At 41.1% G+C, this 18,043-nt stretch overlaps 1 protein-coding gene across 1 annotated transcript in view; it reads left to right on the top strand.

Annotated features, from left to right (window-relative positions):
• The first annotated feature begins 2,759 nt into the window (after window positions 1-2,759).
• CRYL1 (crystallin lambda 1) overlaps window positions 2,760-18,043 on the top strand; it is a 50,994-nt gene continuing 35,710 nt past the window's right edge. The window contains exons 1-3 of the mRNA XM_014877648.2: window positions 2,760-2,892; window positions 5,592-5,699; window positions 12,698-12,824. Of these exons, the coding sequence (XP_014733134.1) occupies window positions 2,861-2,892; window positions 5,592-5,699; window positions 12,698-12,824 (267 nt within the window). The 5' untranslated portion in view covers window positions 2,760-2,860. The remainder of the gene's footprint in view (window positions 2,893-5,591; window positions 5,700-12,697; window positions 12,825-18,043) is intronic.

Here is an 18,043-nt window from a genome sequence, read left to right as displayed (position 1 = left end):
AGCATACCATTCTTTTATTTTCTCCACGGGGGAATTCACATCTCCATCATATTCCACATTCCCATGGCTCAGAGTTAGTGAGAGTTATTTCACCTTGCTTATTGCACAACCCTTTTATACCATCCTGCTTCTCCCCTGCAGTAAATCCACCCCTCTGTGGCCAGTACAGATCTCAGCTCTGCCCATGGGGCAGCAGAGGAGCTGGCTCCATAGAAAAAGACTAAAAACATAGAGGGATCAAGTGTGCAGCTCCCAACACAAGTGAAATCTGCCCCTACACCTATTTGGCATTGAAGAAAGAATACATACACTCGTGAGTGTATATTTGCTCCACTTGGGCCTCTCCTGCTGCCAGTACAAGCCCTACTTTTCATTCCCTAATGGACCCCAAGTCCTTTCATCAGGTAATTGGTTGGTTATGGTTTTTGGTGTTTCTGGGCATCTTCTATCCTTCTCATGTGAATTGCAGAAGAGGGAGGAGAATCACTGTCCCTAACTTGTGGAGGCTGCAAGAACTGGGCCTAAAACTCTTATGCTATTACACAAAAATTAAACTTGTACTTTGTTTTTTAAATCATATTTTTTCCCCTTGACTTACACTTCTGAGAATTTAATAATCTGTATTTTCCTTTCTTCTTGCAAACTTCTCTCTCCTCTTTTGATTTAGTTTGGACTTATCAGTGTGTCTGATCACTGCACATGCTGGGGAATATGGCCACATACCCTAATTTAGATTAAATAATGCAGAGCTGTGGGGCGTTGTCACTAATATATGGATAATAATAATAATAACAACAACAATACCAACACCACCACCAATAATAATATAGTTTAGATTTCATTGCCATAGACTTGTTTTGCTCACCCTCAGAAGTAAAATGCTCTGTAATTGTTTTTGTCACAACTGTGATTAGTTCTCAGACCCTTACAGTAACATTCCCAAAGTGAGCTTTTAATTCTCTGAATCCATCTGTAGATCTGCAATGGCTTTTGTCTCTTAGTCTATTGCTGATGACAAGTAAGGTGTAAATACACATCTCAGGAGGTTAAAGAATATTAAAATAACTGATAAGTACTTCTAAATGGAAGTGATGGTAAAGTTGTTGTGAAGACCATTTTTCTCAAGCCCAGGTAATACTACTTTTATGTTCTAGGAACTTGAAATTTTTCTCTTTGAAGTAAAAACCTGAGTGTAAGTATACATTGTTTGCTTCAGTTATGCTCTGGATATACAAAGGTGTTTAGAACATGTGCCGAGTTATGCCATTTTGAATTAGTCTTCAAAGGAGCAAAGTTGGTACTTGCTAAAATCTTAAAATGCTGCTTTCTACACCAGCCTACATAAGCCCTGAGCAGCAGAACTGGCACTATATTATACACTCTTCTGTCCCACTGCCTTAAATCTTCCCATGGCCCAGTTTACTGCCACTTTGCCCCACTAACACTTCCCAGTTACTGGCATATCTCAGGTTACATGGATGGTGTTAAGGTCAGGAAGACAAGGAGATAACAGTTTGGTTTTCTGCCTGTGATCTGTTGAGCAGTCTTCATAAAGACTTTAGGAATATACAATTTTGACTTCTCCATCTCGTTGTTGAATGTGATTGGAATTAGCAAAGTGTCAGTGAGCAGGCAGATGTACCTAAATTATTATGTTTGCCTTATTTTTTATTTTTCTTGGAAAGTAGAAGAAATTGTGAAAACTGATGAAAGATTCGTGTTAATCACAAAAGTATTGGGGTTTGTATAAACCAGAATACTAAGCTCTGAAGTGAAGCATGGACACTAGATAAAGGATATTATATGATTAAATCATTCTGTTTTAAATCACCTTGTTATGTAATGTAATGTAATGTAATGTAATGTAATGTAATGTAATGTTATGTTATGTTATGTTATGTTATGTTATGTTATGTTATGTTATGTTATGTTATGTTATATTTTCCAAGTAAGTTGTATCTACTACGAGCTTGCAAAATCAGACTTCCCGATAGTCCTTCCTGCCTTTGTCTGATCAGTGCTGCCTATGCCAAGGACCAGACTTCCAGAACTTCACTGGTGATTATCTACAAGGACCAGATGGTTTTCTGTGAGACTGACTATCGCCAGAGACTTTGTGAATTTGTATAAGGATGTTTATTCGACCACCTTTGCTTACCTGGCAAAATTATGACAGCAAAACCCCAAAAATTATTGATTACAATGAGAAACCTTAATAGAAGAAGTGGCTGCAAACCAAGGTTCGATGGAGCGTGGAGTGGGTAGTGACCCCTCAGGTTCCCCAGCGCTGCTTGATCCGTCTATATCAAATAAAGCAACCTACATTTTGCTGAATATCGAGACTTTTGTTTCTCACTTATAACAAAATGATAAGCTGTTTCAAATGGTAGCCAAACAAAGGCTCACTGAACTTCATCAGGAACCAAACCTTTGTTCTGGGATAGAATGCAATACTTTTCGATTGTTTGGGGGTTTTTTTCAGAAAGACAAGAAAACTTAAAAGCATTTCCTGGATATATTAAGAGCATATTAATATAATCTTTGATATTAAGTAAGCATTTCAAAAGTTATGTTGTCTCTCCGTGCCCGGGGAGCGGCGGAGGCGGGGGCGGGGACGGGGGCGGGGACGAGGGCTGCGGCCATAGGATCCGCTCCGGCCCGGCCCGGCCCGGCCCTTCCCCGGTCCCGCCCCGGCCTTTCCCCGGTCCTTCCCCGGTGCCGGCCCCCGGGGAGGTGCCGTCCGCGGAGCCAATGGGCGGCCGTGACATGGCGGGTGCGGCGGGCGGGGCGGGCCGGCGCAGGGCAGAGGTGGCCGATCCCGTTGCCCATCCCGCATCTTCCAGTCGCGGCCCCCGCAGCCATGGAGCCCTCGCAGGTTGCCATCATCGGCAGGTAAAGCCTCTCGCCGCCCGCGGGCGGGGGCAGCTCCCCGGGGAGGAGGTGCCAGCCCGGCGCGGCGCCTGCGGGATGGATGCCCGCGACGTGCCGAGGGGCTGGGGCTCAGTCTCCCGGCTCGGCCCGGCCTGCGGGGAGGGGGCTCGGGGAATCAGTGTCGGGTACGGCCCTGCCTCCCCTGTCCGCACTGCTGCAGCCGTCGGATGTGTCAGCGAGCCGCTGGCTCGGGGCAGGCGCTGGGTTTTGCCCGGCTGCCGGGGCACGCTGCTGCTGGATCTCGGGAAGTGGGGGGGATGCACCTGCTTGGCTCTACTTAGAGTGCCTTTATTTAAGCCTCTGACAGCTCTGCGCTACTTTAAAACAAAACATCTTTAGCGAAGTAAGGCACCCTTTGGGTCTGAAAGACTCCTGTCCCTTCTCATTGCAATACCTTGTGTGTGTGTAAGTGCAAGAGGAGTGGAGAAATCCAAGCAGCAGCTTAACGTCCTGCTTGTCAGCTATGTCGGGAAACTCCGAAGTTAGTCGTAGACACTCTTGAAATAATATTGACTTGCCACAAAAGTCAACAGTACTTCTGGCTAGCGTGGGAATGCATTGTTTCATCTTCTCACTGAGCTGAACCCAAAGTTCTTTACTTGAGCAAGAGTCTGGAGGGGAGGGAAGATACGTGCCAGATAGTGACAGCCCCCTGTGCACCACTGTACCTTGGTGCTACAAGTTTGGGCTGCAGCAAACTTTATTACAAGGCTGCTTGAAGCCTCAGCATGGGAGTTTCGGTGCTGCTGTGTGACACTGAGCGAACTGGCTCCTACTGCTGGTACTCACGGAAATTTTATTCCCTGTAAAATACACCGTAGGTGTGTCTGAAGGGTCAGGAGGGTTGGGCTCTTGCCTGCTGTGGCTTCTGTGGTGCTACTGCAGGTTTTGGTAGCACCTGCAGAAGTTGTTTAGCAGATCTGGTTGTTAATATCGCTGTGCCCAAAATGTCAGCGTTTAAAGTGTCAAAAAGCATTTTCTTGGGGTCAAATATGCTAACATCAGGTTGTAAGAACGCTGTCGTGTACAATGCAATAATGCTGCAAGCGTGATATCTACATTACTTTGTGTGCTCTGTGGCTCAAAACAAAAACCCCTCAATCCTAAAACCCTGTATTAAAGTGAAAGAATTGTTATTTGTGTTTTAAGGAAATTTAATTTACAAGTGCAATTTAGAGAGGTTATGCTACTTTGTAAAGATGCTGGTAGCTCATATATGATTGTGTCAGTTTGAAGTGATTCAAATGCTTTTATAATATAAATAATGCTTTTATATTATAAGTACTCGTTAGCCAAGAGGCTACAATCGCTAACAAACCTTGACCATGCCTACTCAGTAAGTTTGTTCTGTTGCTTGCCTCAGAATGGATGAACTCTGGGCTTACCACAGAGGTTGTCTATTTTTACTTTTAAATGCTAGGTTTTGAGTGAGACCTTACTATCTGCTTAACAGCACTAAATGTACTTTTTTTTGGTCCCAGTTATTTCCACTGATTCCTGCTGTTTCCTGAAACTTCCTGTTTTAATCTTTTTTTAAAATATATAGTTAAACCAAAGGCTGGGTATGTTCCTGTTTTTTCTTCCTTCTTTTCTCATCTGCCTTCTATTCTCATTACTTTATCTCTGACTTTTGCTCCCCTTTTAATCTTTTATTGATGCCCTAATGGCCTTGAATTTTCAGTTGCTAGAGATCACTAAAGTTTAATGCTGCAAATACAATGATTGTGGAAGTGAGAGGAAATGCATGTAATTATCAAAACTCCCACTGTAACAGTCATGGATATGGAATTCTGATCTTGTCTCTGTTACGGATTTTTTTGCCTAATTTTTTTGTGATTTCAGGTTACTTAAGCTTGTGAGACTGTGCCTTGGTGTTTCCATTTGAAAAGACTGCTGCCTACTACACATCTAATGAAGTTAAAACCTGCATTGCTTTAAGAGAGATAATAAAACTGTCAGTTATTACAGATTTCCTCCATCTATTGCTCAGTAATATGATTTCACCAAAAGATGTAGGCAGACTGTTCCTGTGTGTATCCAGCATGATAAAGTGCTTCATCAAAAAGTAAAGGTGGTGCTAGAAATGGCTAGGTGGAAAAATAGTATCAACCCATGCTCAGTTGAGATTTTTTTTCCCCTTTTCATGTGCTTGTGGTACTTTCTGAATTGCTGAGGATCTGTGACTTAGTAGCTGGGCCTTGGGTTTTCTGACCACCTCTGAAGCAGAATCCCACACTCTGGGATCAGGTGGACTGCTGCCTGTCTTCATTCAGTGAAATGAACACATTTTTTTTTTTTTAATCTCTTTAATATAAATGCATTAACCAACTCCAGGTTAAGACTGTGGCTGACAAAACTGTTGGTGATTGAGTCCAGTATCCCAAAGTAGTGGTTCCTCCTATTTCAATTCTGCTCTCCTTTTTGTTTTTTGTTTTTTTCTTCCCCATTATTTGCCTGTGAGCTTTCAGAGGAGCTGCTATACACAGCCAGCGAAGGGTATTTCTCTGATAGAGAGATTTGTTTCTCATCAGTGTGTAACTGATCTTTTTATCAAATATTGAAGAGTCCAAGCTCTGGTTTGGTTTTTGCAGTGCTTTCAAGATTTCCTTCCCCCTATTACATGCTGATTTATTAATTGGCTGATTTATTCTTTTTTTCAGTGGACTCATTGGTCGCAGCTGGGCCATGGTGTTTGCTGCTGGAGGCTTCAAAGTGAAACTTTATGATATTGCACAACAGCAGCTAATGAGTGCACTGGAAAATATTCGGTAGGTAACCTGACTTGAAGTAACTGGGATTGGAATGAAATTAGGAATTTTGTAGTTATGAATGAATAGCCATATCTTGTTATTTCAGGGAGCATAGATTTTAGGCTTTGAAGAAGGCTTTAACTTAGAGGTACAGTTAAAGATCGGAAGATCTGTGCTTCCGAGAGTCATTGGCACTTCTGAAGAGAAATTTAATTTTTAAGTTATTCAAGATCTTAAGTTTAAATTCAATATTTTAAAATAATGCTTACCAACATTAAGTTATTTATAGGCTAGGTCTAAAATATATGAACGTAGGAGTTTTTGCATAGAAAGGCAACAAAGAGGAGTTAAGTTAAGATGGATTGCTGAGAAGCCCTGCTACAATTATTAGTATTTTATAAGTAGTTTTTTAACTCTTAAACTGTTGGTTTAGAGTCTTAGAAGAACAAGTTGCTAGTGTCATTGATCAGTTGAAGTTAGCAGCATCTTTAGGAGTGCCAGTTTGCGGGTGTGAACACATCACTCGCACCAGCTGAGTCCAGGAGGCTCCAGCCCTCTTCTGTTGCCCATGGCACTGTGGCTAAAGCCTCGTGCTTTTGGTACTATGAGAGCTACTAAGTTCAAGTCTTGCCTGTCTGCTCGTCTCTCCCAACTTTCAATGCCAGTAAGTTAATGTGTTCACTCACTCTTAACTGGATTTCTTCCAAGTATTTCTCAAACCTTCCCTTGAACTTACATAAATCCTTCTGTGGCTTCCTTACCAAAGGACTTTGTGTTATGCAGATTTACTGCTTGCTGCGTGAGGAGCCATTCCCTTGTGTTTGTTTTGAACCTGGCTCCTAAGTTACTTTGATTGACCCTTAGTTCTCTTGTTACAAAGAACATGTTTGCTTGGTCCTGTCACCCTCTTCTTGCTGGGCCTGAAAATACAGCTTTTATCTGCCTGTGAGAGAAGCTGTAAGTACATTTATGAAGTGGTTCTGTGCACAACCTTATATTGTTGCTGTATCAGCATTTAATGCTGGACTTCAGATAGTTCACAATTAGTATCAACCTAATGCATCAGCTCTCCCTTCATGATGCCTTGGAGTGACATAATGTCAGCTTGTGTGTCAGCTGTATGGGGTGTAAGGTGCACCTGAAAAAAGGTTGTGGTGTGTTGCATCCTAATTGCTTTCTGTAACAAACCTTAAAGCAAACAGGAGTGACTTCAGGAACCCCTTGTGGATCAGTTCAGTTGTTAGAGTTCAGAAGTTAAACTGTGTCTAGTGAGATCTGCTTTTGATAACAAAAGAGTGGGAAAATCCATCTCCTCTTTTTTCTTTCCAGGTAGATGTTAGACCAAACATCTCTGTTGCATCACCTAGATGACACAAACTTTTGATTTATTTCAGAGTTGCTGTCATAGTAGTCATGATGAGGTTCTGGATTATTAGGTGGCACTTTTGTGGTGTTCATTACTAAAGCCAGCACTTGCCCCAGATTTTTTCCTTTTTCTAATAGCAAGATGAGGATGTTAGCCTTCCAAGGCTTTCAGCTTGAAAACATGAAGCATAGAATGTCATGTGTAATAGGATAGAGTGCCATTTGAGTGGGTCTGTACTGTCGTGTGCCTGCATGTGTTCTCCTGTAGGAGTTCACAGAATTACCAAGTGGGTAGTGTTGGAAGGGAGCAGTGAAGGTCATCTAGTCCAACCTCCCTGCTCAAGCAGGGTTTTCTAAAGCTCCTTGTATCTAGACAGCTTTTGAATAGGTCCAGGAAGGAGACCCTGCAATCTTTCTGGGCAAGATATTCCAGTGTTTAGTTACCCTCGCAGTAAAGAAGCTTTTCCTCTTGTGGAACTTCCTGTATTCCAGTTTCTGCCTGTTGCTTCTCGTCTTATTGCTTGGCACCACTGAGAAGAGCCTGGATCCATTTCTTGACACTCCTTTTCAGATGCTTATAGACATTGTTGAGGTCTCCTGTGCTGTCTCTTCTCAAGGCTGAACAGGCCCAGCTCCATCAGCCTTTCCTTGTAGGAGAGATGCTCCGGCACCTTAATCATCTTCCTAACCCTCTGCTGGACCCCCTCCAGGAGCTCTGTGTCTTTGTCCACGTACTGGGGAGCCCAGAACTGGACACAGCACTCCAGATGTGCCTCACCATGGCAGAGTAGAGGAGCAGGATGTCCTCCCTCGACCTGCTGGCACTGCTCTTCCTAATGCATCCCAGGATCCCACTGGCCTTCTTGGCCAGGAGGACTCTGCTGGCTCATGGACAGCTTGTTGTCCACCAGGACTCCCAGGTCCTTCTCCACAGAGCTGCTTTCCAGCAGGTCACCCCCAGCCTGTGCTGGTGCATGGAGTTATTGCTCGCCAGGTGCAGAACTCTGCATTTGCCTTTGTTGAATTCCAGACAGTTCCTCTCTGCCCATCTCCCCAACCTGTCAAGGCCTTTATGAAGGGCTGCACAGACTTCTCTGGGGTATTGGCCACTCCTGGTTTAGTGCCATCAGTGAACTTGCTGAGGAGACACCTGCCCCTTTATCCAAGTCATTGATAAGTTCAAGGCAATTCCCGTTGAGTTCAAGGCAGGTTTTGACTTTTACATAAGATGTTCTTAACTTAATTATTAACTTATGTATTTTGGCTATTGTAACGATCTAGTTAAAAAGCCTAGTTTCAGGAAAACATGGTTTTTGTGACAAGAATGCAAGCTACATAATTTCTTCAACCACTATTTTAATGATTGTGTCTATTAAAATATGGTCAAACTTCTTTGCAGACATTTCATAGCACACGACCTGCAGTAAATCACAATGAGTTACTGATGTGAAACTTCTGTAAGAGTTGGAGCTTGAGCAGGTAATGTGTGCTCACAGGAGAGCAGCAAGGGAATGTCTGTCTGATAGAGCCAGCTGGTGACTGGTTCTCTGAACTTGATGTAATTTGCTTTCCTTTTACCCTCTAAATAGCAAATACTTTTAGGGAAGTTTTTAGGCTTAGGGGTTATGTGGTTTATTTTGTTTTTGTATTGGAACATATTTATTCTACTCTAGTCTGCAGTTAATGAACTTCTAGTGTATGGATGTACTACTTATTAGGGAGAAACTGAAGTGTACAGATGACTATTTGTAGTTTCCCTTTTCCAAATAAAACTGGGATTTGAGTAGTAAGCAACACTCACTTGAAGTGATACTTCTTTGATGGCAGAAGTGATAATTATTTTACGTTGTTGCCTTTTAGTTTCTTGACCCATAACTCACTGCCTTTTATATAAATTCAGAAAGTCTCAGGGTCTACTCTAAAGGAACAACCTTTAGTTCTGCTGAGGAAACAAACTAATGAACACCCTTATACCACACTGGACCTACTGAATGCATGCTCTAGTAGCCTGTTCTGGGAAATGTAATTTTTCACATCCAGCATGCTTTTTTTCTGCATTGGTGTGATTCTGGTTTGAGTGTACGATTGCTAAATATTGAAATTATGAGAATTAGAAAAACAAGTAGTATCCTATTCCTGAAAGTAGTTGTAAAACATAGGATGCAGAAATACTTTAGTGCATGCCCCTCTGCCAAAAATAAATTTACTATTTTTTTAATGTGTAAACTTTTCAAAGTAGTTACTGTGCTATTGTTCTAAACATAATTATTCTGCTGATAAAGACTAATTAATTACCAGGCTTACTGGCTTAGTCTTCCAGTCTGTATGTATTGCTTTGTTGTATTGGTACTGTATATATCAAGGGCAGAATGCAGCTTGGCTTAGGTCGTCTTTGATAGTTTTATACATCTCCTTTGAGGAGAGAACTTCTAACTAGATGATTCTTTTCAGAACACAGTTTGATACTGAGTGCCTGATGCAGACATATCAAGTTTATGCTAAAAGATAGGCTTGATTCTACCTTTTGATTCTATCTCTGCCCACCCACCATGCCCAAAAGTGCAATTAACTAGCTAGACAAAACTGCTTCACTTGCAGAAGTACCTGGAGAACATATTGATAGGCTTTGGAAGGGGATCGATCTCACCTTTACAAAGTTCTTGCCTGACTGTTCTGTCTGACTGAGATGCAAACACCTCCAAAAGGAAATGTTGTCTTTTCACTTCATTCCTGTGTGGCAGCCAGTCCCCTAGGCAGCTGGAACATATGATTTCAGTAAGGGTGATTTGTGTAATTACTACAGTTGTGTTTTGAGAACAGTTGTGGTGCTCACATTTGCCTGGTATGCAGCGTAACAGGTTGTTCAAGGAGATTTCCAGTGAAATCTCCTTTCCTGAAAGCTTTCAAGCTTGGCTACACAAAACCTACTTGGTCTGTTCTGTCTCAGGCTAAATATATGGACTGGTGATGTTTTAGTTTGTTGGTTTGTTTTGTTGTAGTTTGCCAACTACCGTCTTATTTATCAGATAGCACTAGTGCTTTGACTGGTGAATAGTTCTAGTCTAGTGCTAGTCTAGCAGCTGGCTGAACTTGTGAAGAACATGGCTGGTGTTCTCTTCTCTTCCCTTCTTGTTAGTGTGGGCAACATGGTTGTGATTAAGCAGTCTTAATTATAGTAAGGATTTGCTGGTTGCAGCAGTGTGTGCTGAAAGGTGAGGCATGTGGGGTGTGAACAAGATGAGTTAAGTGTTAGCATTGCTCTCAGGGTCCTTCTATAAAGACTTTTAGAGTAGGATTTGTAGCCAGAAGCATTCCAGGCGTTTTATGTGATTGGGAGTGTTCCCATAGATTGGATGCCTTATCCATGCCTTATTCCCGTAGGTTGGAAGCAAATCCTAGCCCAGTTCCCAGAATAGTGCTGACAGTGGGCAGACAGGTACAACAGTAAAACTCTGGAGGCAGATGAAGCATAAGCTCAATAGGGAAGTAGTATTTTCTTACACATCTGAATTCTTCGAAGACCTTACAGGTATTGGGTGAAACTCTCTGAGCTGCACACACAATACAGCTGCAGAGTGAAGCTATGGACATGCCTGCAATGATCACAGTCTAGGGTCATCCTAGATATGGTCCCCTAAAACTTTAGGCTGTCTTCATTAAAATGTCATCCAGTAGAGGTCAGTGGTGTACTGCTGTATGTACAAACCTTTGTGTCTTAATGTATGGTATCAGAGAGCACGGGATTCCCACAGTTCTGTAGCAATTTAATACCTCATGGGAATGTAAAGATGGTTTAGTGTTTGAAAGACTAACATTTATTTGTGGAACAAAACAGCCAGAATGGCAATAAGTAGATTGGCAAAGAGAGCAAAAAATGAAAATTTCCCAGGATGGAAAGTCAAAACTGAAATAATGTACATACTTCCTATTCCGTGTTTTAACTTACTTAAATGCATGGCTAACATGAAGATTGATTATGTTAAAAAGAATAGTTTTTGTTAAGGAGTAAAAAAAAAGTCGATCCAGCCTCAAGTTCCAAAGATGAAGATGATAACTTTGAAGGTTAATAAAGAAATGGTATTCTGAGTGCACAGTGTATTGTTATGGTTTATGACAGAAAAGCAGAAATGCAGGATGGTTATCACTGGCAGAGAAGCAAAGATATGAAACACGAGATGGGTGCTGCAAGCTTCTGTAAGAGCTTGGGGAAGAAAAATAGAAGCTAGATCTCTTAGTCTATGACTCTAGCTTTTTTGGATCCCTCAGTCACCAGTCATGTACTGTAATTTTGGAGAACCTGGGAGAATGAGACAAATGTAGTATTGCAAGAGAGTGAACAAGAACTTCACCCTCTTCTTCAAAGCAGGAAGTAATTCTGATATGATCTCTTCAAATGTAACTTTTGTTTTGTTTTGTGTATGTTTTTAGTTTGGTTTGGGGTTTTTTTAAGCATATGAGCAAGAGTATGCTGGATTTGGGCAAGAGCACCTGGGAAATGAACTTCTAATGAATGGATAGTAAAGACCTTTTGAATTATTCATCTTGCCTCACAAGGTGTGAGGGAGCCAGAAGTTTAGATTCTCTAGTTTAGGGCACCTGTTTCTTTCCAGATGAAGCACTGCCACCTTTTATGCTAGAAACCTTAAGTGTTGGATGAAGTTTCTGCCCAGCATGCTGTATATTCCCTGTCACCTCGGGAAAGGGAGCTGAAGATCCCTGTTTCCTATTCTTTGCCATAAATTGCTTAAGAAGTAGAAGTCTGTGCTTTTCAGCCATCCATTTGCTGTGTCCTTAATTAAGTTGGTGGGAAGAATAAAGGATTTTTTTTTCTGCTGCTATTCATTAGGTCTATTTCCTCGTGTCTTCATGAGGATGAGCAGTTTTTGCTGAATAACAACCAAAGGCTCAGAGGAGTTCTGTCTTGAAACTGATGAAAACTGAATCGATTTAACTATTATAAGGACTACATCAAAGAGCTTTAGGTTGATTGTGATCAGACAGTTTAATCCCACCTAATTGTTCCTCTAAGTAGCAAATAATGGTTTTGAAAAATGACTTGCTTGCTCTGGATGTTTGAGGGCTTTGAACTCTAGAGATCTTTTCTGAAGAAGTGGGATGTCCAGTCCCAGCTGTGGTGTGTACTTGACCATTCATTTCAAGTTTAGTAAGTATTTGAATTTTTTGACACTTGTTCTGTAGTCATTAAAAAACCGCCAAAATGTAGTGGCATGGTTTTTAGGAAGGACTCTGGCCTGTATCGAATGTATTTATTTGTTTCTGTACTGGTAAAGAGGTGTTCCTACAGCAAGGCTTTGTAGCAAAGGAACTCTTTATAAAGAGACCTTGCTTCCCATTAAATATGAGCAAAAAAACCCTCGTGTTGATTGTGCACCAGTTAAAACAAATTTGAATTGAAGACAATCTTGCATCTAGGTGTAGATCTTGGAGCTGTCTGTGCTTGAAGAGAAGAAAAACCTTTCATAAGATGGGGGAGGAAGGAGAAATGACTGAAATGAACCTTTATATTTTTGTATAGAGATGTGTGCAGTGACATGACAAATAGCACATGGTTTGTTAAGAAGTTTTTTTAAAAATTGATGGTGGCTTAACAATGATAAAGTGTTTAAATGTTTCTATGTTGTTTCTGTCAGCCAACAAATGAAAGAGATGGAGAAGTTGGGAGTCCTAAAAGGAGCTTTGAGTGCGGAACAGCAGTTGGCTCTCATTAGCGTTTGTACAGACCTGAAGGCAGCAGTAGAGGGTGCTACTTTCATTCAGGTAAGCAAAGATTTGCCAACTCCTAGCAGACGGTTCAGAAAGACGATTAAAAGCTGTGCTAAGCAGTAGGTGGGCACTGGAGACTTCAACATCATGACCCCATAAGGATATAGTAATTTTCGTTAAAGTTCTTTCTAGCCTGGTATCCTGACATGGGAGATCATACCTCTTTGCGGAATTTCCTACACTAGAGTCCTTGCAAGTTTATTCTGAGTTATGGGGGGAAAGGCTGGCAGCTAAGCTGAGAGGGAATAGCTGATCTCCATGTATAATAATGACTGTACCTGTTAGAAAGGTGAATGTGAGGTGAAGGTTGACAGGAGATTTTTGGGGGACAGATTATCTCTTAGGGAATGCCACACATTCTAGAGCTGGATCACTCCAGGTACCTAGTGAAGGCAGGGAGTGTGACATATGGGGTGACTGTTCTGACTGTGAGGGGGTGCTGTAGCCAAAACCAACTATCCCAGAGTGTTACAGTAATAAAACCAGGGTTGATACATAGGTTTGAAATCTGTGCTGCTAAGTAATATTAAAATGGGGAACAAGCTGAATTACTAGATCAGATAGTTTGTGGTGGCTTATTTATTAATGTGCTTACTGGATTGGACATAGTGCAGAGAATAAGCTAATCTGGGACCATTTCTGGGATAAAGTATGAATAAGTTTTCATTAGGATTGGCATCTTCTATCCTATATAGCTCCTCAGTATTATTCCAGTGTTGTACCATTAGCTGTCCCTACATGTATTTGTGCTGCACTCGAGTTTACGACTTACACTGTTTCAGGCTATAAATTCCCAGTCTGATCAGCTGCAACACAACCCTAATAACAGATTGAACTGAAAGAGCACAGACTTCAGACCTTTTATTCCTCCCAGTTTGGTGAAGTGAGGAGGAGCGAATGGGAGGCTAGGAGAAGCCTCATACAGAAGTCAAGGTTTGAATGTACTCTAGATTTTTACAGTGGTACACTGTTTTATGCTCACTCCTTTTCTTCATAGCATGAAATTATATTTTGTTTCTCCCAATATCTTACTCTTGGAATTGTTACTTCATAGTATTGTGTTCATGCATGTATTGCCCACTTCTACAGAGTTTAATTTGCAAATTTATTGTCTAATCACTCAGTCTTTTAAAGTCCTTCTGCAAATGTTTGTGGCTGTAATAATGATGGCCAACTTAAATTTCATGAGCTAACTTTCAGTTCATTTATGAATGGGTGTAACAAAGGGCACAGCTGTCTGTAAAACAGCACTGGCCAGCCTGTTCCAGTGAGTAAGAAATGACTGTTCTTGCTACCTTCTGCTTGTGAAGTCTGCCTTCTTGCTTCCAGTATTCTCCTAGTTCTTCTTGTTTTCTTTTGCTGTTTCAAGCATTTCTTACTACGTGGTATATCCATATAGTGTCCTTACTTTCTCTATGTGCTACCTGTAAGGATCTGATCCTTCTTAGTGGCAACTTTGTATCTCTTTAGCATTCTCACTTCTATTTTAACATCTTCTTTTGAAGCTGACAATAGCTCTGATGGAGTTCTTGGATCTTGTTGCTCTGGCAGGGATGTTGAGTTTTGGTATACTTTTGGTGCCATGAGAGAAGGCTTTGGCAAAATCTTAAAATTTTTGAACAAGGTCTAGCATGCCAGGTCAGATTAAATCAAGGGGTGCATCCTTCCCCACCACTGTACCAGTTCATTTATAAAATGGGCATTGGGCAAATGTTGCAAAATCAAAGTAATTTCCTGTTAGAAGGAACCTGTGGAAGTCATCTGGCCCAACCCATTGCAGGACCAACATGCATCAGCTTGCACAGAATTTGTGCAGTTGAGTTTTGGATAAGCACTTCTGGTCTCTTTGGGTAACTTGTTACAATGTTTGATTACTGTCATTTTGCAACATTTCCATAATGTCTAATTGGAAGTCTCTTCTTGCAACTTCAGTCTCTTGCCTCCTGTCCTACCAACCTGCACCTCAGAGAACCTTTCAGGCAGCTGAAGAGAGTGGTGTTGTCTAAGTAGTCTCCAAACAGCAACAGTGTGCCTGGGGTAACTCCAGCTTTCTGGTGCTATTTTTATGTTCCCGTAGTCCTCTTGATGTTTCTAAACATGTAGTTGTTTAGTATATCAATACAAATTAACGAAATAGCTGCAGCATGCCCATAGCTGACAAGTCATGTGCCAGAAACATGGTTGGCACTATTTGTATCAGCTCTCCAAACTATAGCATTAAAGTTTAGTTTGATTCAAAGTTACAAAGTTAACAAATTCACAGTGGAAGTGGTCAGGCAATTTATTTGGAATAGACTTTTATTTTCTCTTGAAGGAAAGTGGTGGAATAGAATGAAACGATCTAGGCTCACAGCCTTATTTCAGCAGTGAACAGACTGCTTTATGACTGAACCATATTAAATTTAAGAAATGCTGCTTAGTGCAGCTTTGAGTGTGGAAGGATAAAATGTACTAATTGTAACTTAGGTGCGCAAGTGTTCTGACTTCTAGTTACTTAAAAAATAAAATACTGGTTGCATTAATCTTAGTTGAAAATAGAGGACTCAATTTTCATGCTTAATGATATAGCCTACTGATTAGCTTATTTCAAAATTTTTGTGAGAACTGCATTTCTTTACCCTGGATTTCAGTTGGTTAAATCTTAACTTCTTTTCAAATCTGGCCTTTGTAGAATAAGTCCACTTAAAGCTTTTAACAACTTCTTGATGTTTGCCCTCAGTGAGTAAATTCTTCAGACAATTGCCTTCTGTGTAGTTTTCATAGGACTTAACTGAAAACAGATGGGATAAAGTAGTAAAAAATGGAACTTCTTAAGTTATATCAGTGAAGATACAAAAGGGAAAATGATGCAATATATAATTAGAAGGACTGAGAAGAAAATTTATGACAGTAACGTCTTGAATCTTTTAAAAGGTTATATACTCTTTCTCCTGAGCATTTTCATGAAGTAACTTGCCTTAATTAGTGTGCTTTACATCAACCTCAGAAGGAAATCAGTGTGTTCAGCTCTCAAACTGAGTATTCACACAAGTTCACTTCTCAGAACTTTCCTATGCTACTTGGAATAAATGCATAACCTATAGCATGTAGGTGAATGTACACTGCAAGCTTTTACATTAGCTGAAAACTCCATGGAGATAAATTAATGGATAAGTTTGTACTATAATGTTCCTGGCATGGGACTATCATGGGTGATTTAAATGTTTCTTACTTTTGTGCTCTTAGCTTTCCTGCATAAATATATGATGACTTTTGTCTTCCATCTTTATGTGACTACTGGGTATTAAACGTCTTAGTACTCCTTAGAATATTAAGACCAGGTTTTAGTGGATATGTGTCTAGTTCATAAATAATATAAATTGAACAGAAGTCAGTGAAGCACTTGTATGACCTCTTAACACAACACTAGTAAAACAAAACCAAAGGTTTTAAAGTGAACAATTTTCTAACTGAACAATAAAGTTTACTAGCTGTCAGAGGAAGATAAGATGGCTAACTGTTGCTGAGATCTTACCCTTGACACCTGAGCTGCTCTGTATTTTGGTGAGTTATGAGGGCTGGCTGGGCTGGTTGAAGATGGACACAAAAGGTGACTGAGGGATGCTCACTGAAGCCATCTGTTGTGCTGTGGGATTGAACAGAGCAGACTGGGCAAGGGGATGAAGTTAAGCTTTTAACTTACACCTTGTGTTCTTGAAGTATTTATCCTTTTTACTTTGGAAAGAACTCTGCCTAAAAGCCTTAGAACAGTATCTTCATTTCCTGCCCACCTCCTTAAAAAGAGAGGGTGTTCTGTCCCCTCTCCTCCTCCTCCCCATTACACCTGCACAGACTCTTGAGCTGGTGATAACGACACTACTAAATTTTCAACTTGGTATCTTTCAGATCTTGCTGCCTCTTTCATCTTTTCCAGTTAGACGTATTTTTAAAAAACAGTGTTAACAGCTTTCAAAAAGCCTGGTGGTGCCTTCAGGGTCTAAAACCAGCATTGACTTTGTAGCTTTGACAACAGGTGTCTTGTGTCTCTGGTCATAAAAATTAGTTTCTGACTGTCTGTTACCAGTTTGTACTCGTAGCTTTTGTTTGACTTTCCTGACAGCTTTCAAAAACCCTTTTACTTCTGGGGATGAGGGAATGTCTGCAGACAGTGGGTGAGGATATCTTCAGCTGCCCTGAGCTCACAGGCTGTAAGACCATAGCGTTTTGGAGGCTCTGTTAGTCACAGACCTCTGTAAAAACGAAACTGCTGGCAGGCAGAGTGTGCGAGCATTGCAGTAACATGGCTTGTTCTGAACTGAGCCCTGGACGAACAAACATGGCTCTGTTTGCTCTCAGCTGGGCAAATATAACCTTAGGCCTGATCTTACCCTACAGAGCTTAAACACTGGCCTGAGGCACCTAAAGTTGTGGTTTGGCTTTTGAGGGAACAGGTTTTAGGAATGGGACCTGACTTACTGGCTTTGTAGAAGTTGTGAGAAAATTCTTTCTAATTTTAAAGATCTAAATGATCAGATCTTAAAGACTTGCTGTAAAACATTTTATGAAGTCATTGTCTGAGTTGAACTGAAAGAAGATGTTTAGGTAAAGAGCTTGCCAGTGTCACTGCAGTGGTGCTGCTGCTGCATAGGCTTATGTCCTTCCCCTCTATTTCCCACCTATTCTATCCATATACCGGCTGGTGTCATCTACCATTACAGTCCTGAATATGGTTTTGGTCCCTGTCTCAAGAAGTTGTCATTGCCAAAACTGTCGTCCTGTCTGACAACTAATCTTGCTCTTCAGGTTCTCTTCCATTGCTCCCTGGTCCCTTTTCTGGGGAGGTATTGTGTTTCCATTGCCTTTCCTAGATCACTTGCCCTTTTTTCAGGGTGGATGACATCAGGGTAGAGGAAAACAGAAAATCTAGTACTTTGAGAGAAGGTGTAGGGAGGAGGATGTCAGTCAACTAGTTTGAGGTCTTACTGTGCTTTCCTGAGGGAGCAAAAAAGATCTTCATCTGTAGCAGCCTGACCGAGTTGTCTGTGTTTTGAAAGTTTTGCAGGACATGCAAACATCATGGAAAATAATGGATCTTTTCATGCCATGATACTAACAGGAGAAGAAGCAAACTTGTCTTCATTTGCTGTATTTGTTTTCAACAAAAAAAAAAACAGGCAAAAAGCCTGTCACAGAACCCTCAAACCCTCCCAAACTTGCAAGTCTGATTTTCGAAA

Source organism: Sturnus vulgaris, chromosome 2, assembly GCF_052056855.1.
Source record: "Sturnus vulgaris isolate bStuVul1 chromosome 2, bStuVul1.hap1, whole genome shotgun sequence".
NCBI classification, from domain to species: Eukaryota; Metazoa; Chordata; class Aves; order Passeriformes; family Sturnidae; genus Sturnus; species Sturnus vulgaris.
This window is presented reverse-complemented; position numbering and strand designations above follow the sequence as displayed.